A 26744-nucleotide genomic window follows, 5' to 3' on the forward strand; every position below is an offset into this window, starting at 1 on the left:
CAGGGGTGTAGTGTCAAATTTTGAGGGGCCAGAGCTCTAAGAAAATGTCGGCCATATTTTTAAATCTACTATTACATTGTTTTCCTATGTATTAATCATTTGAGTCCCCGGAAAGTCAGTAAAACTATGCTTTTAAGTGAAAAATATTAGTGCGCTCATTGCCACCAATCTTTTTCTCACCCCTCCTTCCACCAACCTCCCCCAAGCCCCCACTGTCCTAAACCCACCCCCTAGCACCTACCTCCTTCCCGCCAACTTCCCTTTCCACCTCAAACCCCTCCAATCCCCTCCCACACCCCCCACACCTCAACTCCCCTTCTCTCCTCCTCACCCTCAAACCCCCCACCCTCACGCCTCAACAATGCCCTCTCCACCAACCCCCCCAAATTCCACAGCCTCCCCAGCAGCAGTGCAGCAATGAGTGAAATTGATGTGACAGACCAGCTTCAAAACATTGGAACATTCAGCCTAAAAGTTCCGATTTACTTTTAAGAGCTGATCTGTCAGGTCCAAAACTCTGCCTCTCAGTGTGGAGGATGAGAACTTTGCTTAAAACAGACTTGCCAAACCTCTTCGCTTCGGGCTGGTGGGGGGTGCATGTTTCCATTTTTTTCTCCCTTAAGGGGCTGCTGAGCAAATTCCAGGAAGATAAGGTTCAGCACAACTTTAAACTGAATTTCAAAAAAATAAAACACACACACACACACACACACACACACACACACACACACACACACACATTGGGCAGAATTTTGCCCTTGGCATGCAGGATTGGTGGGGGTGGTCAGTAAGCCGATGCCACCCGCGATTGGCAGCGCTCCGCGATTTTGCCCGGTGTGAAATGTGAGCGGCAGCGCTGAGCACTGTCTGTGAGGGTGGGGGGAGGAGGGCGAGCAGGCCTAGCGCAAACTTCACGCATGCGTGTAAGAGAGCGCAGACTAATCTCTGAGAAATTTGTAAAAAAAAAATAAAGAGCAGACAAATGTAATGAAACATGTCCCCTCATGTGACTCTGTTTTCCATTAAACATGTTTTCCATTAAAAATTAAAGTTTTATTTTATTTGCATTTGCTTTTGGAAACCTCATCCCGCCCGTGGATGAGGCTTCCAAAAAAATGCAAAGGCTGCTTGGCCGTTTTGCCTGCCCATCAAGCATTAGGTTGAATGGGCAACGAAAAATTAAAGTCAATTGTTAATTAAATGGCCTTATAATTGTCGGCGGGTGTGCTGTTGGAGGTGGCAGCATGGCCACTGACCGAATTATCACGTGACAATGCATTGACATTGGCACCTCAGCCAACATCATCCCGTGTCATTTCACACTCGGTCAGGATCGGACACATGCCCACCTGCCGAGCTAAAAATTCTGCCCATTGGCTCTCACTCCATAACACACACAGCCACTCATTCTCTTGCTGCCACACACACACTCACTCTCTCACCCCCCCACGCGCGCACACTCTCTCTCTCTCTCCCACACACACACCCTCTCTCTCACTCCCACACACACACACACATGCACAAACATTTACACAGGCACTCTCCTTCACTCCCACATACATGCTCTCTCTCTCACCACCACCCCACACACGCGCACAAGCACCTTCACTCTACCCATCCACACACACACATACGTACACACACTCTCTCACTTCCAATCACACAAACGCACTCTCTCTCATACATGCACATACACACACACACAGACACACAAACACACTCAATCTCCCACAGTCAGCAGTCAACCTCTTTCCCTCCCCTGTAACCCGCTCAACTTGGGGCTCTGCAGTGTCTCACTCCTGGGCTTTGAAGACAACCTTTCTTCCCTGCATCACTGGCACTCCACTCCCTGGCACTATGCTCCCGAGGCCCTGATTGGAGGTGCTATGGTGGCGCTCTGATGTACTTCAACAATATTACACCACTGAAGCTCATTAGAATTATCAAAGGGAGCTGTCAAGGCATTTAAATCTCCCTCCCCCCTTTAACTATGTGAAGAAAACTTCCTACAGTGTTGAAAAAAAATCAGTGTTTGCTATTTCATTGTGTCTGTTGACAAGCCTGAGGGCTTGCATTACAGGATTAGTAGTGCATGATTGATTTCATAATGTATCATTACTACAGTAGGGTGCGTGTCAGCTCACAGTTTTGATTGACAGCTCCAAGGGCTTATAAGGCCTATGAAATAGGACAGTGAATACAAATACTTGTTCTTATAAAGGATTAAGAGAAGTTAAATGTAGTGAATCAGTTTTTATCAATGAGAATATTTTTTTTAAATAGTGAATTCATCGGTGGTCACTTAAAAACTTTCTATAACCTTAGCATGAGTCCTGAGGTCTGCGATGGTGGAAACTGGGTGAGTTTGCATGGTGGGTATAAGGGCAAAGGGTGATGGGTGGGGTGCATGAGCTGGCACTAGGGGCCAACTAAGTTTGCATAGGGGCTACAAAGGGTGGGTGGAGGGACATAGGTTAACATGGGAGATATGAGGGCTCATGGGTTTGGGTGGGGGGCATGAGGTGACATGGGTTGACATGGAGGGGTGAGGGGTGTGTGCTGGGGGGCTTTTAATTGTTTTATTTTTTTCACAGCTGGGGCAGTCCTTTTGCGCAGCCCACCTCCGCACCTGGCAGCTCCTCCGGCTGCCTGTGAACTCTTTCCAGGGGCAGCAGGCCCGATTCCTGCAAAACCCAGCCCCCTGAATGAAAATCCAAACCTCTGGGGCACTTTTTCAGGAGTCGGGTCTGCGGAGCTGGAAATTGATCCGACTATGCATTCCCAACATGAGCGAAAATTCAGGCCTTAGGGTTTTGTTATGGCAGATTTAATCATTAATTTCAATAGAGCGTTGGATCATGATTTGAAGAGAAAAACATTGCAGTCCTATGGGGAAAAGACAGGGGAGCGGCACTAGGTGAATTGCTCTTTTAAAGAGCGGGACATATTGAGCTGAATGGCCTCCTGTGCTGTAACCATTCAATAATTCTCTGATTTACTTGGTTATTGAAATGGAGGGACAGTAGGGCCTCTCTCAATGGATGATTTAAAATAGGCCGAGTGGTCTGCATCTGTAGTTATCATGTGACCTTCAGCTACTAAGCCCCAAACCAGCCGGGTACTGATCAGATGCAGGGCCACTCACACACACAAGCGCTGAGTCATATAGATCAGATACTGAGCCATGCACATAGGCCCTTTTTGCATCAATATATATATAATGAGGTGAAAAGGGGCCTGTGGTACTGAATGTCCACAGACAAGGAGAGAGGAGAAGGCACAGCCCTGTAATGGTAAACATCCATCTGAGCTCTGGAGAAGGAACAGCCCAGTATTGGATATGCGTTAGTGAAAGTCTTTGAGTTTTGTGATGAACATTACTTTCTGTACTGCAGTGGTACCATTTCCATCTGTTCAATCCTCCTAGATACACTAAGAATGATCAAATTTATGGCGGTTCAAAGTCGCCATTTACCTCAAATGCAACCCTCATGCTAACGGTCAATGCTGGGAAAATGCTGATATGTAAACTTCATTTTACCTACTTCCTGATCACAGCCTTCTTGCTTTGATGGAATCACCAACACGGGACACATTTCCCCAAGAAGAGGGTAGGGTAAAACACAGTCCAGAATCGTCTGCCTCAGGCAATTCAGGGTGGGGGGTGGGGCATGGGTGGGAGGCGGGGGGGGTGGGGGGAGCGCTGTTGGCCCTACATGGGTCTTGAGTTCAGTAGGGATTAGAAAGGCAATCCTGCATAATTTGTTGGAGTAAGTGGAAGGACACATCTGTTTAGGTTCTACAGTCAATCTGGTTGGAAGGCAGCTCTGTCAGGTTCTGGAATCCGTAGAGGTTAGAAGGGCTCAGTAGAGAATCGGAAGGGCAGTCTTGTCAGACTCTGTAGTCAGAAGAGGGTTAAAAGGGCAGTCCTGCATTGGTATTTGGGCCAGTAGGAGTTGAATGTAAAACAAATTTAAGATTAAATAAACTCACCTGTCTTCTTCCAGGAGAAATCCTCGTCTAGGAGCAGCTAATAATGCATTTGCCCGCTGGCTCCCAGCTGAGTATGAAGATGGATTTTCACTTCCAAAGGGGTGGACCAGGAAGAGATTATATTCAGGGTTCCGCTTGCCACCAGTAAGTTTAATACTATCTGAGGCAAAGGATTAGCTCAATCACATGATGCTTGTCCCTCAAGGGGAAAAGTACCTTTACGTTTCCAAACTATCTATTTTTGGTGAGTGGTAAAAGACAACAGCTGTAATATGAAGTAGAAGCAGCAAATCAAACTAAACTATTGGTGAAAGCAAAAATCCCATATGGGCAACTTCTATTCCTTTCCAAGTTTCAACTCAATGTCTGAATCTTCCTCCTCTGGTGAACACCAGACTTGGAAAGTTGTTAGAGTAGGAACTATAGGGCTGATTTTTCCAGGGCTTTGTCCAACACCTGGAACTGGATGTTTACTTAAATGAATCTATCCAGGAAACAGCACCCATCAGTGCCATGAACCTAGTGGAGGCTGAAGATTGTGTGCTTGAAAATGTTGCCTGTCTAGTTGTTTCACAATTACTGTTTGTCCAGATCAATCCCTTTCAACAATCCTCTTCATATCAATACCATCTTCAGGATACCATGTACAATTCAAAATCTTGACACACTTTCAAAGCCACAATATATTCTTTCTCTCTTCAGGTACCATGTCCTAAGAGGGTGTTGGACTTCCATGTGTTGGTCCACAGTTATACTTGGCAAGGTACTCCAGTGGTTTACCATTGCCTTCTACAGGTTCTGGCTGACCAGGAGACTCTCCTGTTCTTACCACCTGCCATAAGTGTATTAGAAGGATTTGCAGGTTGACAATCGGCCTGTTTGGCCACATTATGAATGCACTGCTGTGCCCATAAAGTTCTGGAGTGGGAATTAAATGCAGAGATCCTGGCTGAGAGGTAGGAATGTTGCCCACTGCACCATAAGAGCTTCTGCAGCATATTAACTTGTAAAACCATCTAGCTTCATGATGGAGAGCTACTTCCTGATATCCAGTCTGATGTATATGTTGTGCTTATTTCTGCTGCTTTACATGTGATCCTTCAACTTCCATCATCTCTAATTTTTCTGCTGGGCTATTCTGAATAATACATCTTAGTCAACAACGGTTGGTGAAGACACATCTTTGTTGACATCTCATAAGGGACTCATTCAGGGTTTGTGGACCCCCATACTCATATGGTATCCTTATAATACATCTGAACAATGTTGATGCTGCAGGCTAGGAAATCAAGTACAAGTTCATCTGCTTTATGCAGATGCATAGTTATGACATAGTGCAGGATAATCGCAAACTTCAGTGAGTTGAGCTTCCTATAGCCTCACCACAATAAATTCCAGGCAGCCTATTTTTTTTCCATGCCCATTTTCCATGGCTGTGTGCCTGGCACACACTTCACCCTGATTCCTGTGGGGCAGAAAATCTACACCCCAATGTGAAAAAGAGTTTCTCAAATAGGCCTTGAAAGTGTTACAACATTCTTGGCATAAGTTGGAAAGGAGTGTGACCAAAGGCCCACAAATTAGGCTGGGGCACAAGCAAATGCAGGTCCCAGTTTCTGCTGTGACTCTACAGGAGGCTGTTTTTGGGGCAGAGTGTCCATCCACCCCAGCATGACTCCCTGTGTCAGATGTGGTGTGGGTAGTGGATCAGAACTTATAGGCTAGCACTATACTACACCTCAGCTTAGGATCTGCCTGGCAGGTAATTCAGATGAAGAGAAGTATACCAAGCTTCCACCAATAGTGTGTGAGCCACCGAATGGTTAATACTTGTGCATAGATCTGGGCCAATGAAGATTTAACCTCTGTTTCAGGCCAACTTGGCTTCCTTTAAAGGGAGTTGAGAGGATCTTTGAAATTTACAAGTTTGACTGGAGCTGCCATGGTTGCTGTAGTGGCTGGAATGTGCCACTACTGTCATACCCCTGACTCCTTACGCTGCAGTGACTACCAGCCAAACATTAACTTCTAATCGCAGATACTCCAGTGAGGTCAGTGATGAAAGTTTCCAGTTGGTGAATCCTAACACTTTCACCAGATTTGTGCCATGTAGATTTTCAGAGACAGGCACTGTGTTCTGAAGGATATAGCTTAAGCTGGTTTCACATTTTAAGGTATTTCTATTCCTTTCTCAGGTGCGACAAGTATCGAACCAGATTCTACAGGTGGCCAATCAGATTGTACCCCTGGATCAGGACCATGCTCACATCTTTGTACAATGGGGCCAATGGCTTGACCATGACATGGACCTGGCCCCTCAATCTGGCAGCATCCAAACATTCACCAATGGCATTAACTGTGATGAAACATGTGCCAGGAGAAGTCCGTGTTTTCCCATCAGGGTCAGGACGCTTTGTACTTCATGTAGCGACATTATCAGCAGACAGCCAGCAGGAATTCACAAAAAAAAGAGAAAAGCAGTCCAATTTCCACCATTGAAATAGTTTTTATTAGCCTTTCTGTGTAGTGCATGCCTCAAAGCCTTTCTGAGAAATCAATGTGTCTCCCCCACTTTCAAAATCACTGTTGTCACTGCCCTCCTCAAAAAGTGCACATTCTACTCCTCTGTCCTTGCAAACCACTGCTTTATCTCCAACCTCCCTTTCCTCTTCAGTCCATGAACATATCACTTCCCAAATCCATGTCCATCTTTCCTGCAACCCCAATCAGATTTTATGGCTGGCACCGAGAAGGTACTATTCAAACCGAAAATTGACATCCTCATGAACTCTGACCATGATAACTTATCTTTCCTCTTGACCTCTCCGCAGCTTTTGACATTGTTGAGCACATCCTTCTGCAATGCCTTTCTTCTATTTTGCAGCTCCGTGTGATTGCTATTGCTTGGTCTACTTCTATTTAGCTGATTGTAGCCAGAACATTTCCATGAACAATTTTTCTTCCTGCCCTCTTTATCTTTGAAAAATCTCAAGGATTTACTCTTAGTTCCCTCCCCTTCTCCCCTTCTTCAGCTACATGCCATTATTTTGGAAATCCCCTTCAGACATGGGTGACAGCTTCCATGAATACAGTTATGACACCCATCTATATTTCTTCCGCTATCTCAAACCCTCTACTACTTATCCAACATCCAGACTTTAATGAGCTGCAACATCCTTCTGAAATATTGGGAGCTATCATCTTCAGTGCCCGACTCAAGTTCCACCTTGCCACTGATCCAATGCCCCTCCCTGATCACTGTCTCAGGCTGAACCTGACTGTTTACAAACCCAGCATCCTATTTGACCCCAAGCTGATATTCTGACCTCATATCCTTTCCATCACAAAGTCCACTCATTTCCACCTCCACAATACCTTGTGACTCTTGTTATGATATGGTAGGTGGTAATTGCTGGGCTGACCAAATCCCAAAGGGAAACTTGGCCAAGTCATCACAACAATTTGCAATTTATGTTTTATTATGAGAAGGTATATACACTGAAGTCAGAAGTAAAGATTCCACTTTGACTTTTGGAGATTTAGTTTTATTTCCCAAAAAGATTTCTACTTAGCTAGACTCGCAAATAAGCACCCTTTTCCAGGCAACAGTCCAATAGATTCCTAATCTGTAAAACATCCAGTAATATTACGGCAAGGCACCCACTGTTACTAAAAGCGAGGTATTTCACAGTGCTTCTCTCTCCCTCTCAATTGACAATGGAAATCCAAAGCTAAAACAAAGCCTTGCTTTCTGAAACAAGCAAGCGCTTCTCTGGGGCGGCTAGAGGCAGCTTTTCACAAGTCTGTCTTTGCACAGCCCACCTTTTAAGATCTCACATGGCCACTCCCACGCAGCTTTTAATCTTTCCTTAAATATATTTTCTCCCTTTTGACCTTTAAACTATTGTTCTAAACTTTCTTGGGAGTTACTCTTCCCAGAATATAAAAATCTTTCATGTTGTCATTATGGCCAGTACTTTTGGGAAGAATAAACTTAATAATTTTGCTCTATTTATCTACTATTTTTGACAGTTGTAAAAATTCCTGTTATTCCTCTTTGAAATTCAACAGCTAACAATTCACTCCTCACTTATCTCCTAATGCACATTCCCATTCATACTGTATCTATTGGGATCTTATTTGAGCTCGCCATCTCCAGAACTTGCCACGCCCCTAACCAAGCTGTTCCAGTACAGCCACAACACTGGCATCTACCCGGCTATTTTGAAAATTGCTCATGTATGCCCTGTACACAAAAAGTAGGACAAATCCAACCCGGCCAATTACTGCCCCATCAGTCTACTCTCCATCATCAGTAAAGTAATGGAAGGGGTCACCAACAGTGCTATCAAGTTGCACTTGCTTAACAATAACGTGCTTACTGATGCCCAGTTTGGGTTCCACCAGTGCCACTCAGCTCCTGACCTCATTACAGCCTTGGTTCAAACATAGACAAAAGAGCTGAACTCCTGAGGTGAGAGTGACTACCCTTGACATCGAGGCCACATTTGACCGCGTGTGGCATCAAAGGGCCCAAGCAAAACTGGAGTCACTGGGAATCATGGGGAAAACTCTCTGCTGGTTGGATTCATACCTAGCACAAAGGAAGATGGTTGTGGCTGTTGGAGGTCAGTCATCTCAGCTCCAAGACATCACTGCAGGATTCGTCAGGGTAGTGTCCTCGGCCCAGCCATCTTCAGCTGCTTCATCAATGACCTTCCTTCTATAATAAGGTCAGTAGTGGGGATATTCGCTGATGATTGCACAATGTTCAGCATCATTCATGACTCCTCAGATACTGAAGCAGTCCATGTCCAAATGCAGCAAGACTTGGACAATATCCAGGCTTGGGCTGACAAGTGGCAAGTAACATTTGTGCCATACAAATGTCAGGCAATGATTGTCTCCAACAAGAGAGAATCTAACCATCGCCCCTTGACGTTCAATGGCATTACCATCACTGAATCCCCCACTATCAACATGGAGGTTACCATTGATGAGAAACTGAACTGGACTAGCCATATAAATACTGTGGCTACAAGAGCAGGTCAGAGGCTAGGAATTGTGCGGTGAGTAACTCATCTCCTGACTCCCAAAGCCTGATGACCATCTACAAGGCACAAGTCAGGAGTGTAATGGAATACTCCCCACTTGCCTGGATGAGTGCAGCTCCTACAACACTGAAAAAGCTGGACACTGTCCAGGACAAAGCAGCATGCTTGATTGGCACCACATCCACAAACATTCTCTTCCTCCAACACCGACGCAGTGTGTACCATCTACCAAGGCTCCTTAGCGCCTTCTAAACCCATGAATACTACCACCTAGAAAGATAAGGGCAGCAGATAGATTGGAACACCACCACCTGGAAGTTCCCTTCCAAGTCACTCACCATCCTGACTTGGAAGTATATTGCCATTCCTTCACTGTTGCTGGGTCAGAGTGCTGGAACTTCCTCCCTAATGGCACTGTGAACATAGACTGCAGTGGTTCAAGAAGGCAGCTCACCACCACCTTCTCAAGGGCCACTAGGGAAGAACAATAAATGCTGTCCCAGGCAGTGAAGCCCACATCCCATAAATGAATAAAAAAAATATTCAGAGTGCCTGCTTTTACACCTTATCTCTTTGGTGATTTAAACCTTGCAGTCTGACTGTCTTCAGTTTTAAATAAATTAGTCATACACAAACACAACACATACACAGCCCCCACAAGCCTGCTTCATAGTGTACCACAGTAATATTAGGAAAAATTATATTGTCTTTATACTTTTCCCCTACTTTAGCCCAACTGCTGCTAAAATGCTCATTCATACATTTGTCACCTCCACACTTGACAATTCCAATTCTCTCCTGGCCAGTCTCACACCCTCTACTCTTCATTAATTTCAGCTCCAGATTCCATTATACTGTTCTTATTAATCTACACTCAGGTTCTGTAATGAATTCAATTTAAAATTCTCAATCTTGTCTTTAAATCCGTTCATGGCTTCACCCTACCCTGTCACTGTAACTTCCCCTGTCCTTACAAACAACCTCCTCACCATCCATTCCCCAGAATTCTGGATTTCTCCACTCACACTTCTTGTTCATTTTTAAAATTCATTTTACAGAATGTGGGTGTCACTGGCTAGGTCAGCACTTATTGCCCATCCCTAATTGCCCTTGAGAAGGTGGTGGTGAGCTGTCGTCTTGAACCACTGCAGTCCACGTGATGTAGGTACACCCACAGTGCTGTTAGGAAGGGAGTTCCAGGATCTTGACCAAGTGACAGTGAAGGAACGGGGATATATTTCCATGTCCCTTCATTTCACCATCAGTGACTAAGCCTTCAACTGTCCAGACTCTATGTACTGGAATTCTCATCGAAAACCCTATAGATCTCCACTTTCCTCTCATCCTTTTGAAAAACCACCTCTTTTATCAAACTTTTGTCACACCTTATACTATTTCCTTTCTTGACTGATTACACCTCTGAAATAATGTGGATGTTTTTCCATGTTAAAGGCTCTATATAAATAGAAGTTGTTATTGTTGATATATGTCCATGGCAAATGTGCAGGGCATGTGTGTGCCCACAAGGTCACTATCTGAAACTGCTTTATGCCCATCACACACACATATGTATGCAGTCAGAACCATTTTGAGATCAGAGACCATGTTCTCATTTAATGTTTCTGAACCCCCCCCTAGTAACTATGGATAGGACAGATGTACACACTTCAAGGTTGTATCAGTCTCTGTTGCTGATGGTGAAATTTAGCTTGGATCAAATTCTTTGCTATGTTATTGTTGCTCTGTGTTGGATATATGCAACAGAACTTGTAAATCATCAGATAAAAGCAAATACTGCGGATGCTGGAAATCTGAAACAAAAACAAAAAATGCTGGAAAAACTCAGCAGGTCTGACAGCATCTGTGGACAGAAAGACAGATAACGTTTCGAGTCCAGAGTCATATGGACTTGAAAGGTTAACTCTGTCTTTCTCTTCACAGATGCTGTCAGACCTGCTGAGTTTTTCCAGCATTTTTTGTTGTTGTTGTAAATCATCAGTTTGCATTTAACTAGTTACATTGAACAAGCTTATACGCATGTATGTATATGGTGGGAGGTATACATCTGAGCTAACTGAAATCACTCACTTAAAATGACCAAAATGTTACCGATATGTTTTATTTATTCATTCATGGGATATGGGTTTCGCTGGCTGGGCCAACATTTATTGCCCATCCCTAGTGACCCTTGAGAAGGTGGTGGTGAGCTGCCTTCTTGAACCACTGCAGTCCATGTGGTGTAGGTACAGTCACAGTGCTGCTAGGAAGGGAGTTCCAGGATTTGGATAAAGCGAAAGTGAAGGAATGGCAACATATTTCCAAGTCAGGATGGTAAGTAACATGGAGGGTAACTTCCAGCTGGTGGTGTTCCCATCTATCTGCTGCCCTTGTCCTTCTAGGTGGCAGTGGTCATGGGGTTGGAAGGTGCTGTCTAAGGACCCTTGGCGAATTCCTGCAGTACACCTTGTGGATGGCACGCACTGCTGCTCCTGTGCATCGGTGGTGGAGGGAGTGAATGTGGATGTGGTGCCAATCAAGCAGGCTGCTTTGTCCTGGATGGTGTCCAGCTTCTTCAGTGTTGTGGGAGCTGCACTCAGCCAGGCAAGTGGGGAGTATTCCATCACGCTCCTGACTTGTGCCTTGTAGGTGGTGGACGGGCTTTGGTGAGTCAGGAGGTGAGTTATTCGCCACAGGATTCCTCACCTCTGACCTACTCTTGTAGCCACAGTATTTATATGGCTGGTCCAGTTCAGTTTCTGATCAATGGTGATCCCCAGGATGTTGATAGTGGGGGATTCAGTGTTGGTAATGCCATTGAGCGACAAGGGACGATGGTTAGCTTCTGTCTAGTTGGAGTTGGTCATTGCCTACCACTTGTGTGGCGCGAATGTTACTTGCCACTTGTCAGCCCAAGCCTGGATATTGTCCAGGTCTTGCTGCATTTGGACATGGACTGTGGCAGTCTCTCAATGCCAGTCCAATGCCCTGCGTAAACAGAGTATTTTTTTTACAATGACTGCACTTTTTATTTAAGATATTGCAGTAATTGAATATCACGGATACCAATAGTTCATCTAGTTCCCTATCAGTTTTCAATGATGATTGACAGTGGAGCCTTCCACCAATGACATTTTACATCAAGAAATTATGATAGCTAGCCTTCTAACTTTAGGCATCTCTCCTGAAGTTTCTCTCAAATATCCCCATGACAGGTTAAATTTGCCAACTTTGATTAGTTGTATTCTTGGAGGTTTCATCACAGATCCTCCTGCCTCCAACTGATCCATTCAGTCAAAAAGCCAGTTTCCCATCTTCTACATTTTTATAGCTAATAAATTAAAGAATTGAATGAAAATAAGGCATTTTTTAAATACCACCCTCGTTTTTCTCCTGGCTTTTCCTGAGCAGTGTCCAGGAGATTAATCCTCAATTCTTGGACACTCAAGGACAATCTTGGAGAGTTAATGATTTTATTGATAGATGGGGTTGGACCTCACCCAATAACAACATATCATTAAAGGAAAGGTTTTCAATTTTGTCAAAAAAATTGTGTTTAGGTGTACATTTGCTCATGTAATTTTGAGAGGGCGAACTTTATCAGTGTTGAAATTTAACTTCTTAGTTAACTTCTGTATGCACAGATGTCTGAAATTAGTTTTATTGTTGTTCTTATCTTTCATTGTCAGATACCTTCGAATGACGCCAGGTTTAAAAACAGCACTGGTTGCATGCCTTTCTTCCGATCTGCTCCTGTATGTGACACTGGTGAGCTAGGCTCACTTTTTGGACATATTAATATTCGGGAACAGTTAAATGCAGTAACAGCCTTTATCGATTCCAGTATGGTGTATGGTAATGGTAAATCTATTGCAAATCGTATTCGAAACTATACGAATGATCTGGGATTGCTGGCAATTAACCAGAACTACTCTGACAACAGGTTGGAACACTTACCATTTAGCAGCAACAATTCAGGAAGCCCCTGTATTATGAACTCCAATGGCACTGGAGTTCCATGTTTCTTATCAGGTGAGAATTCCAGTACATGACATGTCATGTGGGAGGAGAGAGATGGTAACATAATGGTAATGTCTCTGGACCAGTAATCTCAGAAGCTCAGGCTAATGTCCTGGGAACAAGGGTTCAAATCCCACCATGGCAGCTGATGGAATTTGAATTTAATTAATACAATCTGAAATTAAAAGCTGGTCTCAGTAACCAGATCATGAAATCATTGTTGATTGTTGTTAAAGCCCCATCTGGTTCACTAATGCCCTTTGGGGGAGGAAATCAGCCATCCTTACCTGGCCTGGCCTACATGTGACTCCAGACCCACAGCAATGTGGTTGACTCTTAAATTGCCCTCTGAAATTGCCAAGCAAGCCATTCAGTTCCAGGGCAATTGGGGATAGGCAACAAATGCTGGCCTTGCCAGTGACGCCCACATGTTATGAAAGAATAAATAAATGTACATATAGAATACTTCTCATTACTGAATCACTGCATCTCCTCAATGAAATGATCAGCATAGAAATCCTTGGATGAAGCCTAGGTATAATTCTTTTCACATAGGCCGGCAGGGTGAACCACCCCAAGCTCATGGAAACACATTTCATACCAGTCCGCAGTGCATCGATAGCAGTGGCTGAGGAGAAATCTATTGATCATGCTCTCTCTTCAGAGGTGCACCGTATCTTCATCACTGAGGTTTAGTGGGTTGGAGAAGGAAGTTCAGAACAAGGAATGATTTAAATTGTGAATGGAAGTCAAAGAATTCAACCAAACCAACAAAGAATCAGTTTACATTGGAGTTTGAATTCATTTTAGGCACAAAATTGAAAGGGAAGGGAGCAGTCAACAGTGAGGTTACTTCATTGGGAGAAAGGGATTTCTATAAAATAAAAATTCCAGATAAACTGAAAGAAAAATCACCGAAAAGTGGACAAACAATAATAAATGTTCAAACAGGAGATAATTAGGGTACAAATCGATTAGCAGTAAAGGAAGTATATCAAAAGATGGACTTTATTGGATGGGAAATTAACATTAAAATTAGGTTTAAGGAAGACATGACACATCTAGGGCTAATAATACAAAATAAAGTAATGGAATAGAGAGGGAAAGCAGAAAAAATTGAAAAGCCAAAAGGGGAAACAAAAAAAAAAGACTGTCAGCACGCATAACGGAGAATAGTAAAGAATTTTATAAATAAAAGTGAAATCATATTTAGGCCAATAGAGTCAAGAAAGGAATGGAGTTATCATAAAAAAAAGTACACTAGTGGGGATTATAGATACAAGAAATGGAGATGGAGAAAAAAGATAGGATAATTACAGTTAGGGAATTGATACTCAAAAACTTAGTGGAGCTCAAGGTGCATGAATTCTAGGATGCTGAAGGAACTTGGAGTGGAAATTGTAGAGGGTCTGGCCACAAACCCTTGCATAGACCCTTTGATATGGGAGTTGTAAAAAAAGGGCAAACTCTCATGGTAGGCTAAATAGCACAAAATCAGAATAAGAAGGGTAACAAGGGGGAACCAGACAATGTAGTGCATCTGGGTTTTAAAAAAAGTGTTCAATAAGGTGCCACAAAAGAGGGTATTACACAAAATTAAGGCTTATATATTGGAAAAACATATTAGCATGTTTTGGGGATTGGATAAAGGATAGAAAGCAGTGAGTAGGAATAAATAGGTCATTTTCAAGGCTTAATTAAACTGAAATCGCAGGGTACCTCAAGAATCAATGTTTGGACCTCAGCTATTTACAATCTATATCAATGGCTTAGATGAGGGACCGAGTGTGATATACCTAAGTTTTGGTGATGATACAAAGTTAGATAGGAAGGCAAGCTGTGAGGCAGCTGTAAAGGGACTGTTCCCTCAGGAGATGTTGAGTAGACTATTGCTATATCCCTAGGGCTAAATGAGTAGGCAAAATGAAATATAATGTGGGGAAATGTGAAGTTATCCATTTTGGTAGGAAGAATAGAAAAGCAGAATATTGTTTAAAAGGTGAGAGACCAGGAAATATTTGTATTCAGTGGGACCTGCAGGTAATTAAGAAAACAAATGATATGTTGGCCTTTAATCCAAGAGGGTTTGACTATTAGGGCAAATTTAATGCTGGAGGCAGGGTCCCCACATCCCACCTTAAAAGTTAGGGGTAAGCCCACTTCTGTTTGACCAGTTCGCCCTGCAATCATTTAATGGCAGTAGGGCCTTTAATTGACTTGAGGCTGGACTTCTGCCCCCATCTGGGAGGAGGTCCCACCTCCAAGAGCTGCTTGGAAATCAAGTAACCTACGGCTCTCTTGTCCCAGCTGTGCCACTGGGAGTGATGGCCACCACTGGGACTGCCAGCAGCCCCAGAGGAAGATGTTCAGTGATGAAATCAGACCATAAGGTATAACAGAATTGTTATAGTGCAGGATTTATTCGGCTCATCATGTCAGCACCGGTTCTCTGAATGAGCATTTCACCTAGTGCCAATATCCTACCTTCTCCCAGCAACCCTGTAGATTGTTTCTTTACAAATAATCATCTAATTCCCTTTTGAATGCGTCGATTGACCCCACTCTCAGGCAGTGCATTCCAGACTCTAACCACTTACTGTGTGAAAAAGTTTTTCTCATATCACTTTTGCTTCTTTTGCAAATTGCTTTAAATCTGTGCCCCCTTGTTCTTGATTCTTTCACGAGTGGGAACAGTTTCTCCCTATCTACTCTGTCCAGACCCGTCATGATTTTGAATACCTGGGTAAATCTGTGATCTCGACAGGGATGGCTGGCAGGCCCCGGTGAGGTGGGTGGCAGGCCAAGGCCATCAAGGTGGGGGGGAAAGGGAAACTGTGACTCAAAAAGGAGGCATAGCTTCCCCCACCTCACCTCCCCACCCCCCTCCCCACCCCCACCCAGCCACCAGTCTGCCAGGTTTTACAGGGCAGGCTGATAATTGGAGCTTACTTCACCCACTGCAGGTAAAATCCCTGCACTGGTAGGAGGCGGGCCTTACTCAGTCATGCGTTAAGGGCCTCAATTGGCCTATCGATGGGTGGGCCACCCACGCCTCTCACACCTGGTAAAATTGCAGTGGGGGCTGGGTAGGTCAAATTTTATCCCCCCAACATCTCACTTGCCATCCAGTTCCCAGGGGGCCATAAAATTCTGGCCTAAAAGTATGGAAGCCTTACTACAAGTATATAGGGGCTTGGCGAGACAGCACCTGGAGTACTGTGTACACTTTTAGTCTCCTTTACTAACACAGGATGTACTTACTGCAACAAAGGTTCGCTGGGATGACTGGACTGTTCCCTGAGGAGACGTTGAGTAGACTAGTGCTAGATTCCCTAGGGTTTAAAAGAACGAGAGGTGATATCATTGAAACATACAATAATTCTTAAGGGGCTGGAAAAGTAGATATTGGGAGGATGTTTTCCCTGGTTGGGGAGTCTAGAGCTAGGGATAAGTCTTAGAATAAAGGGTTGGCCACTTAAGATTGAGATGAGGAGAAATTTCTTCACTCAAAAGGTTAGGGAATTTTAGAATTCTCTACCTTAGAGGATTGTGGATGCTCAGTTATTGAGTTTATTCAATACAGAGATCAATAGATTCTTAAATACTAAGGGAATGAATGGATATGGGTATAGGGTGGGAACATAGAGCTGTGGTAGAAGATCGGTCGTGGTTTTCATGGTGGAGCAAACTTGAAGGCAAAAGCGCATATGCCTTCTCCTATTTTTTATGTTCTTGGGTAAAGAAGGGTACAAGGGAACATAAAATTTATTTTAATAGGCAACTTCAGTCAACCAAATATAAATAGGGAAAAGCCAAGTGGCTTGGACTCAGACTTGCTAAATATGCTGCATGAGTGTTGAAATGAAATGGAGAAAGGAGGCTTATGATAAATGTCATGTTTGTAATTCAGTAGAGAACCAAGCTTAATACAAAATGTACAGGGGAGAACCGAGAAAGAAAATAAGAGCAACAAAGAGAGTTCATGAAAATAGATTAGCAGATCAGATAAAAGAAGGTCCAAAGACCTCTAGTTAAACATATAAATAGTGAAAGTGATGGTGATTTTATGGAAGTCACTTCTCATTCATGTCATGCCTATTCCAGGCGAGAAATGGACTGGTGCTTGGAAATGACCCATTGGTTAAAAATGCCGAGTTTTATGCTGCCACCTGGTAAATCAGAAATAAACTAACTCCTGTGATTTTCCATGGAAAGCCAAAAAATTGATCTCTGACTCCTCTCTCGGCATTCAGTGTTGAGAATGGCTCAATGAGCTGCCATTTAAGCCACTTGCTTGAGTGGAAAACCTTCCTCATTTGGCTAGGTCACCTGTTATTCTTCATTAATGAAGCCAATCCAGCGCTATTCTGGGAATTTATTTGGCCCTTCCGATGGACTTCTACCATAACTGGGAACAGGAAAAGGCAGGGAATGGTCAAAAAGGAGAGCTCTGATATTGTCATTTTGTTACCAAAAGGTGTAGAGTCGTCTCAGTGAGGCCCACACATGGTGTTTAGTCTACATTAAATGAAAAAGCATTGCAAAACTAGAATAAAAAATTGTGCAAAAGTTAAAGAAAGAAATAATCTCAGACTAGAAATGTTCCTGTTAGGGAAATTTTGATATATTTTTCTGCAATCATACAAAATTGTTATCAATACGGCATTCACCTTCACAGGGGATGGACGTGTAAATGAGCATCTGGGGATCTTATCCTTTCATGTATTGTTTCTACGGGAACACAATCGCTTAGCGAGAGAGCTGAAGAAACTGAACCCACACTGGAGTGGAGAAACAATCTACCAGGAGGCGAGGAAAATCATGGGAGCATTTCACCAGGTAAACTATTGCAGGATAGACTGAGAGATAATTTTGTACCAAATACCCCTTGATTTTTTTTTTGCTCACTTTAGCACCTAAGCATTGCTCTGCCATCATTTTTGGCAAAGAGTGATAGAACTGCCCTAAAATGGACAAGAGTAGTTTAATGAGATGGTAATGATGTGGTGAAATCATTTTATTCTTATTCATTCATGAGATGTGGGCTTTGCTGGCTGGGCCAGCATTTATTGCCCATCCCTAGTTGCCCTTGAGAAGCTGGTGGTGAGCTGCCTTCTTGACCCGCTGCAGCCCATGTGCTGTAGGTCCACCCATGGTGCTGCTAGGTGCTGTTATAATCAATTTTCCATCATTAGTGCCACTATTATATTCAGCAGTAATTGTGTCTGTACACAAAGTTCCCAGAGCTGGGGGATTTTCCCAACTTGATGAACACAACCTTCAGAAATGTCTGCCTGCAGGTAAGACTTTTGGTTGTTTTGGGGGTGGGGAGTGGGGTGTGGGAGGGGGAGTGAGCTGAAATAGGATTTGGGGCGGGTGACCTTGGAATGAGTAAGGAGGCTGCTGGGTGCGCAAGGCCTGCCTCTGTGCTGCGGCACTATGTTTAAATATATATAAAAAAAGAAATAAACAAAAATTTACTTTCTGACCCTCATCCCCCCCTTACCCCTATCACCACCCCCCCCCAACAAACTCCTTATGTCCCATCTCTACCAACCTATGTCAACCCATGTCCCCACCCAACCCCCAGAGGCCCCATATTCCCTATGCCAACTCATGCCCCTGCCTATCACCCTTTGCCCTTACCCTGTCCATGCTAACTCACCTAGTATCCTTGGACACTTCCTTGACAACTGGACAGTTCTTAGCTCTTTGACAGCTTGCCAGTTCCAATGAGTTTGTGTGTAAAATGTGCATAAACATGTTCACTTTTAACAATCGCAAAGGATGCCTCACCTCTCCAAAAGGGGTCCCAGGATCCCAGGACCCTATCCAAGGGGGTACCTTATATCTCCAAAGAGGTACCCTGACTATCCAAATGAATCCACCAAGTTCAGACCTACTCTTATCTGGTCTAATCTGCACACTCCAAATTTCACTCTCCTGGCCCACCAAAATCCCCTTCAGGGGTAATTTTAATGGCCAGCTGCCCCCATGAATTGCACATGTGTGAACCTCAGCCCAACTCCACTCCTGCCCCTGTGAAAATGGGAGATGTCAGATTCAGGGGCGAATTTTAGCCATTCCCAGGATTTTCGCCACGATGGAGACACTCTCCGTCGTAATGAAAATTTGGGCCCAAAAAGTTCCCAGCTTTGTTAGGTTCTTAAAAAAAATTCACATTTATATAGCGTCATTTACAACCTCAGGATGTCTCAAAGCACCTTACAGCCAATGAAGTACTTTTAAAGTGTAGTCACTGTTGTAATGCAGGAAAAGAGGCAGCCAAATTGCACAGGGCAAGTTCCCACAAGTAGCAATCTGATAATGACCAGATATTCTGTTTTTGTAATGTTGATTGAGGAATAAACATTGGCCAGGGAACTCTCCTGCTCTCCTCTGAAATAGTGCCTTACAATCTTTTACATCAGCTGAGGGAGCAGATGGGACCTTGGTTTAACGTCTCAAAAGATGGCACCTCCAACAGCGCAGCACTCCCTCAGTCCTGGAGGGGGAGACAGCCTAGATTTTTGTGCACAAGTCCCTGTAGTAGGGCTTGAACCCACAACCTTCTGAGACAGAGGTGAAAGTGCTATCAACTGAACTATTGCTGACTAGGCTTCAAGGAAAAGACAGCAGTAAGTTTAATGAAGCAGAATCAAATATTTTAAAGCCTTCCAGAATCCTAACCTCTCCATTGATTTTCAACATTTATTTTTCCCTGGTAAATAACATACCATTTGGCTTTTTGCCATTATTGACATTCTTGATCCTTTCTGAAGTAATTAATTGGAATATCAATTGTTTATTGGACCCTTGAGCTCCAAAACAATTTCCATCAAGTGAAGAAACTTTAATGCACGCTGCACAAAATTCTCAATCAGCCACTGAGTGAAAGGCTACACTTTGCTATAGTCTAAAACCCAGCCTTCTCTGGACTTCTTTACCCTTTGAAGACAATATACTCATCCATTCCTCTCCATGGCTCCTTTCTGACAGATAATAACCTACAGAGACTATGTTCCTCGACTCATTGGTTCAGAAGCAATGCAGAAATATCTTCCTCCCTACAGAGGTTACAATGAATCCATTGATCCCCGAATTGCCAATGTTTTTGCCACAGCCTGTTTCCGGTCCGGACATGTCACCATTCAGCCAATCGTCCATCGTTTTAACGAAAGCTACCAAGAACATCCACTGTACCCAAACATTCTCCTGCACAATTCCTTCTTCTCTCCCTGGAGAATTGTGGATCAGGGTAAGTAATTAATCTCTCAACATCACCATAAGTTAGCCATACGCTGCCTTTTTGAGGCAATAATGTAAAAACAAGCTCCCTTTTGATCCTGCTCAAACATTACACCTATATATCAACAGTTGCTACACATCAAAGAACATCAATCTCTGTGGAGCACTTGAAGATATTTCTGGGAAATGTGATAAACACTATACAAATGCAAGCCTTTTATTTGTTACATTAGTAAGTTGGTGTACTGCCATCGGTGAGTCTGACACTAAGTCCAGTCCAGACAACTATCAAGAACTCCAAGCAAATTGAGTTTGAATGACCCCTTTCCAATTCCTAGTGGTGTGAGTCTACAACAATTCATTTGAAGGGGTCATTAAGCATAATTCTGATTCAGTTGGGGTAGGAGTAAAGCATTAGTGGTGGCAGTGTAATGGAAGCTTTATTCTGAATCTTCTGAATGGTGCGACTAAGCTGGGAGTGTTTGATGTCAATGTTAAGGGCCATAGTTCTTCATGCCCATAAGTGAATTGCCATTCATTCACTCCCAACCCATCAGTGTAAATGCAGTTCTGATAGTACCTTGTGTTTGCTCATAACTACTCAAACATTTCTTCACAATCAATTTTGGTCCTCAGTGTTGTTTAAAATTTTCCTCATAATATTGAGCAAGTTTATTGATTGCAGAATACTTACTCATAAACTTTCAACTCCAGAATGTTGCTCACCTTTAAAAAAAAATGTTATGTCTGGTTCTGAGAGATTTTGTGCCAGTAGAGCATGGAGTGTCAATACAAATGAGTCGAATATCCAACAGTATCAAAAATTTGTAGTTACATATTGCACAGATTCATAGGATTCCTTCTACATTGTCCAATTCAACACTCCCAGGTTAGGTGGAAGTGTGCATTTGTGTTTGCCTTTGAGTGTGTGGGGTGTATTTTAGGGAGGGGGGAGTGGATTACCTACCCCACCCCCATCTAAAAGTCAGTCAGCACCTTACCAATGTGAAATCTATACCCCACAGCAATAATGTGCTGGGGTGTCCTTGATTAGTGCAAAGTGGGACTTCAACCCTTCAGAGACAGGAGGTCCTGCCCTAGAGTCAACCTGATTTGCTGGCAGCTCTGTAGTCCTAGCAGTGGCCACTCCTGGGACTATAACCAGTCCCCACACACAAGTAAAGATGTCTCCTGGACTTCAGGTAAGTCTGGAGATTTTGGATAGGCATGGCTGGGATTTCCTAGTGAGCGGGAGCTGATGGGTGGGGAGTCAGTTTAAAAAGGTGGAGGGGAAGGGACAAAAGGAGGTGTGCCATTCTGGAGGGGTTGGGGTTGCCTCTGATGGGTACAGAGGACTCCCCCCACCACCACCCTGTCCCCCCGGCCCCTCTCAAAAGAGGTACGCCCCCCCCGCTTGCCTGACAACAGTCATGATGTCAAAGCTGCTGAGCTGCCCACCTTGCCTCCGCCTTCCCCCACATGTTTTGTCTTGCGTTCAGAGTCTAGATGGGGTTTTCTGTAGGGTTACTTGTTACTCTAATGGCCTTACTGCATAGTGTAAAGTGCTGACCTGATCCTTTTGACCCTTCTGATGCAAACCTGGAGTTGTTCTGAAACTGGAGATTTTCTTTCCTCCATTTGTCCCAGTGATGAGCTTGTTGCAATGCTTCCATGATTCGGAATGGTTCTGCGAGTGGCAGTGTTGACTCTATGCTTACCCTAAGCTCTGTGCTGCACCAGAGGGTTGGCTGATTGACTGTGATCTGTTCTAACTGCTAGATGGGTTTCTGTTACTCTAAGAACGCTATCATAGACCGTTATTCGTAAAAAAAACCATTCTTGTTTATTTACAGATCTATATATACACCTTATCACTCTACAAGATGTATTTCTGCTTCTCTCTTGGTCATGTGACATTGCATCAGGTAGTTACATCAGTATCAGGTGTTCCTGATGTTAACTCTTTACACTGCAGCCAAAAAATTGCAGTGGGGACAGAATGAAACCCTTAAGTGGCAGTTAATTGTCCACTTAAGGCCTTCAATAGGCCCTAGGGTGGCCAGGCTCCTGATACCCTACCCACTCCCTTTAATCTAGGAGTCAGGTTGGGGTTGGGCGGCAGGCTGGCCACCCGCTTTATTTTATGTGCCCCTGACTTCAAATACATTGGTAGGAGGGCTGTAAAATTCACCCCTGAGTGTGTGTGTGTGTGTGTGTGATATGAATCTGTGTGTTCATATATGAGAATGAAAGTGTTTTTTTGTTAGAGTGTGCTTGTTTGTACCTGAGAGTGTTTGTGCACTGAGAGTATGTGTGAATGTTTCCCAGTACACATACAAGCACCTTACATACATGGACATGCAGGTATAATGCACAAATGCCTTCATTTTTGGGCTTGGGAGAAGACAGCTGACCTGCATCACCCACTTTACACTGACAGGGCTCTGAACTCTTGAAGTAATTCTTTGAGACATAGATGCCAATTTGACACGGAATCATTGGAACTGTTTGTTGTAACTAGGAAGTGGCTTTGAAAGGGGACAGTCCCAGGTATTATCACTAAAAGTGCTTTTTTAAGAGATAGGTGTCAATTGCTGTTTTTTACTTTCTGGGCTTCCCAACTGATTGAACCTGAAGGTAAGAAAACAAACTGTATGAAAAATACAGAGGAGAAGAAACAGGAATAATGTTAATTGAAGCATGTTTTATTCTTTCAGGTGGAATTGAACCAATTCTTCGGGGACTACTGGCTAATCCAGCCAAACGGCAGACCCAAAATCGGATGATAGTGGATGAACTGCGGCAACGTTTGTTTGAGTTGACAAGTCCTCTACCATTGGACTTGGCCTCATTAAATTTGCAACGATCCCGGGATCATGGTCTCCCAGGTATTGGGAAACGCTCACATATGCCTAAGCACACAAACAATCTCACATTTTTACGGACAAGACAAAGATAAAAGCACACACAATCATATTCAGACACACATACAGATTCACAGACACATACAGATACTCACAGGTGCACACACAATCACACAATAATAGGCGCTCAAATAGACATATTCATACACACACTAATATAAACAGACACAAATGCGCACACACTCCCAACACACCTTGTATTCAGTGTCCTTTGTGTTCATTGCAGAATGCTACAGTTATGGTGAGCTGTGTATTCTTAAGAACCAAAACAGAACCTGTTTCCCTAAAGTAAACAGATAACATTCCGCAGCACAAACAATCTGCTTGTGTACCACTGGGACATAATGTATGTTGTTTTCATAATCATTCATAACTCCTAATGTTAATTCTGGTGAATCTAGGGATCACACTGGTAAGAAGGGAAAATTATACATAAGTTAAATTTAAAGGACAGAACAATTACAGGGGACTGTCACAAGGAACACAAGAATTTTGAAAACTTCTGGAGAACATTAATCGGCCTCTCAACCCAGCAATAATCTTTCCCAAAGCTAAAGGATTAAAACATTATAGGCTAAGATGAAAGGAAATGGGCCCCTAGGTGCACACGCCAGCCTGGAGACAAGTGACAAAGTAGCCATTCATTTAACCTCCTCCCTAATGTCTGCTGAAGTTGAGGTGGTGCTGCGTAAATGCTTGTGAGGAGGATTTTTCTCTGTTACTTTGTAGCACCATCCCATAGGTCATTCCTGCAGCCTATACTGTCATTGCACACATGTAAGTTCTTTGCTGCATTGTCATCACTGGTGTCCATGCAGCAGATGGTAGAACTTGGCATTTTCACCAGTGCTGGCCCTGAGAAGATAAGTTATCACATTCATTTCCAGGGTCCACAGAAATAGCTGCTGGAATCTTGCCATGTGGAGCCAAACATGCAAGGCTGGTTCCCGATCATTCTGGCAAGTTTACTTATAAAGTATGACATGCATGATGATCAAGCTGCTTTTAAAAAATCCCCCAGTATAAGGATTAGACAGGCTATTGTAATGTCACCAAGCCTCTCAATGTAGTCATTGGGAAGCAGAGCCTGCACCAGTAAAGTCTATGTGAGATATTTTGTAGCTCTGCAGATGTTGAGATTCAGGCTCTGGCCTCATGCGAGGCATGACCTGTCTGGCGTTCCTCCACTGGTCTCCTTTTCCCTTTGAGCATCAGATCGAAAGATTCTTGGTGGCAAACCCTATGGTGCCAATTAAAGGAGTTCGAGGCAAAATAAATAACAAATTATTGGCATGAATACTTAGGAAAGCCTAAATGCGAGTTGGGAAGCCAATCTACAAGAATGGTCTTTAACAGGCCTAAGACAGGAGCTTTAAATATCTGCCTAGGCCTGGCTGGAAGAGAAAGCAAGGCCACAAATGTACAGGAATCAGGTAGAACTGACTTACGCTGGATTTCTTGACTTTTACTGTTCCAACGTTGGAGCACTAAAAGTACAAAATTGTCCCACACATAGTTCAAACTAAAATTCATGATTGTGTTTTTGTAAGGCATACATTTTTAGAGAAGCAAAGCAGCATTGTCAGCAAAAGGTAATAATGTCTACACAAGTTAGATCATCAAAGAGAAGACAGCATTCTTGAATTTCTGACAGTCTTTGTCTTGAGAGCCTTGGGTCAAATAATACACGAGAACTGGTGTTATGTCTTCTTGTTCCCAGAAGTTCAAAATGATCACACTTTTTGACTCAAAATATTGAAGATTCATTGTGTGTACAGCTCACCATGTGAGTGATGCATTGTTGCTTGGCACCTGACTGTAGCATACTATAAATGTGGCCCCCGCCTGGATGTACATTCTCATAACAATTAGTTCCTAGCTCTTTACCAGTAGTATCACAATATAACAACTGGGCTCCATGGAGTTCACCATGCTGCTGTAATGTGGACAAAGGGCATCAACTTAAAAATGAGGGACGTCTTATGTCCATTTAAACATAGAATGTCAATCAAGCCAGATGTCAAGAATTTGGCATCCATGTTATTGACCTTTGACACCGTTGGTGAATGCTAGGAGGAAATGTGCTGCAAACTGTTGGTCTAGTTCAGTGACCTTTGCTGCTACTTCTGAACTTTTCTGTTGGAAGTGACAGTGATTTTATGCAAACTGCAGGCTACATCATCTAACATATTTCCTATTTTAGCAACACTGAGTGCTGGGGACATCATTACATTCCTGAGATCTGGGGCCAGATTTTCAATCCGGGTAGCTCAAGTTGGGAAATTTCCAAGTTTGATGCACCCGTCTCAGGTAATATTGCTCTAAATGGTGTGATTTTCGATCCTGGGGAGGTTGTGGGGTGGGGGGGGGGGGGGGGGTGCGGCGGTGGTGGCGGGTCAGGATGAAATCAGGCCCCAGCTGCAGATTGGAGGTAGTCGCAAGGGCTGGAATGAAAATCAGCTCTGCTAGGCTTGTGTACTGATTTTAGATGGCCCAGCTGATTTATAATTCATGCCTGTGTGGTTTATGCCCTGCCCCCTTTCCAGCAGAAATGGGATCTACTGGAAATGCAGAAATGCAGGTGAGACTTCTGGACCAGAGTCCCACCTGCCATTTTTAAAGGTCTGTACAGTTTTCACGACTGCGAGAATTTGGACCCAGGTATTGTTAAGGCACCAAAAGAGGAACTTAATTATTAAAGAACTATCATAGAGTAGTCAATTACACTAGGAGAGGATCACTTTAAAAAAAAAGTCTGAGTATCATTGTTGTGAGCATAAATCACCTTCTAGTATTAGATGCCCTCATTGCCTTGTACACTCCCAAGTAATGAATTTTATCATCAATTTTAGAATAAGACTCCTGTTTTAGTGAAATTCTGTTGCTCTTTCCTGAGACCCCATGCCCACAACAAGCCCTGTCTTAGGCTTAGGATGTGCATTACCAGCTGGCAAACCCCTGTCAGTTCTACTTGATCATTAACCATTAGAAAATTGATAGCTGTGACCTTGGGTGAGGAAATACTTGGCAGTCACTAAGCTGCTTGTGTTGGTATGAATGAGTTGATGAAACCAGTGATAAAGTCAATGCACCCAAACCCAGCAGTTTACTCTCGGTGCTGCAGGTTGTTGGAGCTCTGGCATTCTGCAACTTCTGTGTGAGCAATATTTGGTATTTTACCACAATCACCAAGCAACTCGAATAAACCCTCAACATATTAGTGAATATTTCATCATATGGTGCAGTAATACAAACAAAGGAGGTTCCAGAGCCTACCCCTGGTTTGTGCTGTATCACTTGACTTCAGTTAATGGGGTGGTGGTGAAGCGACATTTGGCCCTTGGGTTACGGAGGGGACAATCAACTGGATACCCTTTCCCTGACTGTAGTCCTGCTGGGAAATACTTACCTGGTCAATGGGCATAGACAGCATTCAGCCCTGTATGGCCGAAATGCCCATCTGGTTGAGCTCACACATAAATGACCACTGGGATGAGTTGGTGAGAGC

At 43.5% G+C, this 26744-nt stretch overlaps 1 protein-coding gene across 2 annotated transcripts in view; it reads left to right on the forward strand.

Moving 5' to 3' along the window:
- LOC121283119 (eosinophil peroxidase-like) overlaps window positions 1-26744 on the forward strand; it is a 59734-nt gene that overhangs the window by 27313 nt on the left and 5677 nt on the right. The window contains exons 5-11 of one of the 2 annotated variants that reach the window (XM_041197248.1): window positions 4008-4137; window positions 6189-6395; window positions 12734-13076; window positions 17743-17903; window positions 20064-20322; window positions 23030-23200; window positions 25440-25546. In XM_041197248.1, the coding sequence (XP_041053182.1) occupies window positions 4008-4137; window positions 6189-6395; window positions 12734-13076; window positions 17743-17903; window positions 20064-20322; window positions 23030-23200; window positions 25440-25546 (1378 nt within the window). The remainder of the gene's footprint in view (window positions 1-4007; window positions 4138-6188; window positions 6396-12733; window positions 13077-17742; window positions 17904-20063; window positions 20323-23029; window positions 23201-25439; window positions 25547-26744) is intronic. The other variant, XM_041197247.1, reaches the window with a different exon arrangement.

The sequence above is a fragment of the Carcharodon carcharias genome, chromosome 10 (assembly GCF_017639515.1).
Source record: "Carcharodon carcharias isolate sCarCar2 chromosome 10, sCarCar2.pri, whole genome shotgun sequence".
Lineage (NCBI taxonomy): Eukaryota > Metazoa > Chordata > Chondrichthyes > Lamniformes > Lamnidae > Carcharodon > Carcharodon carcharias.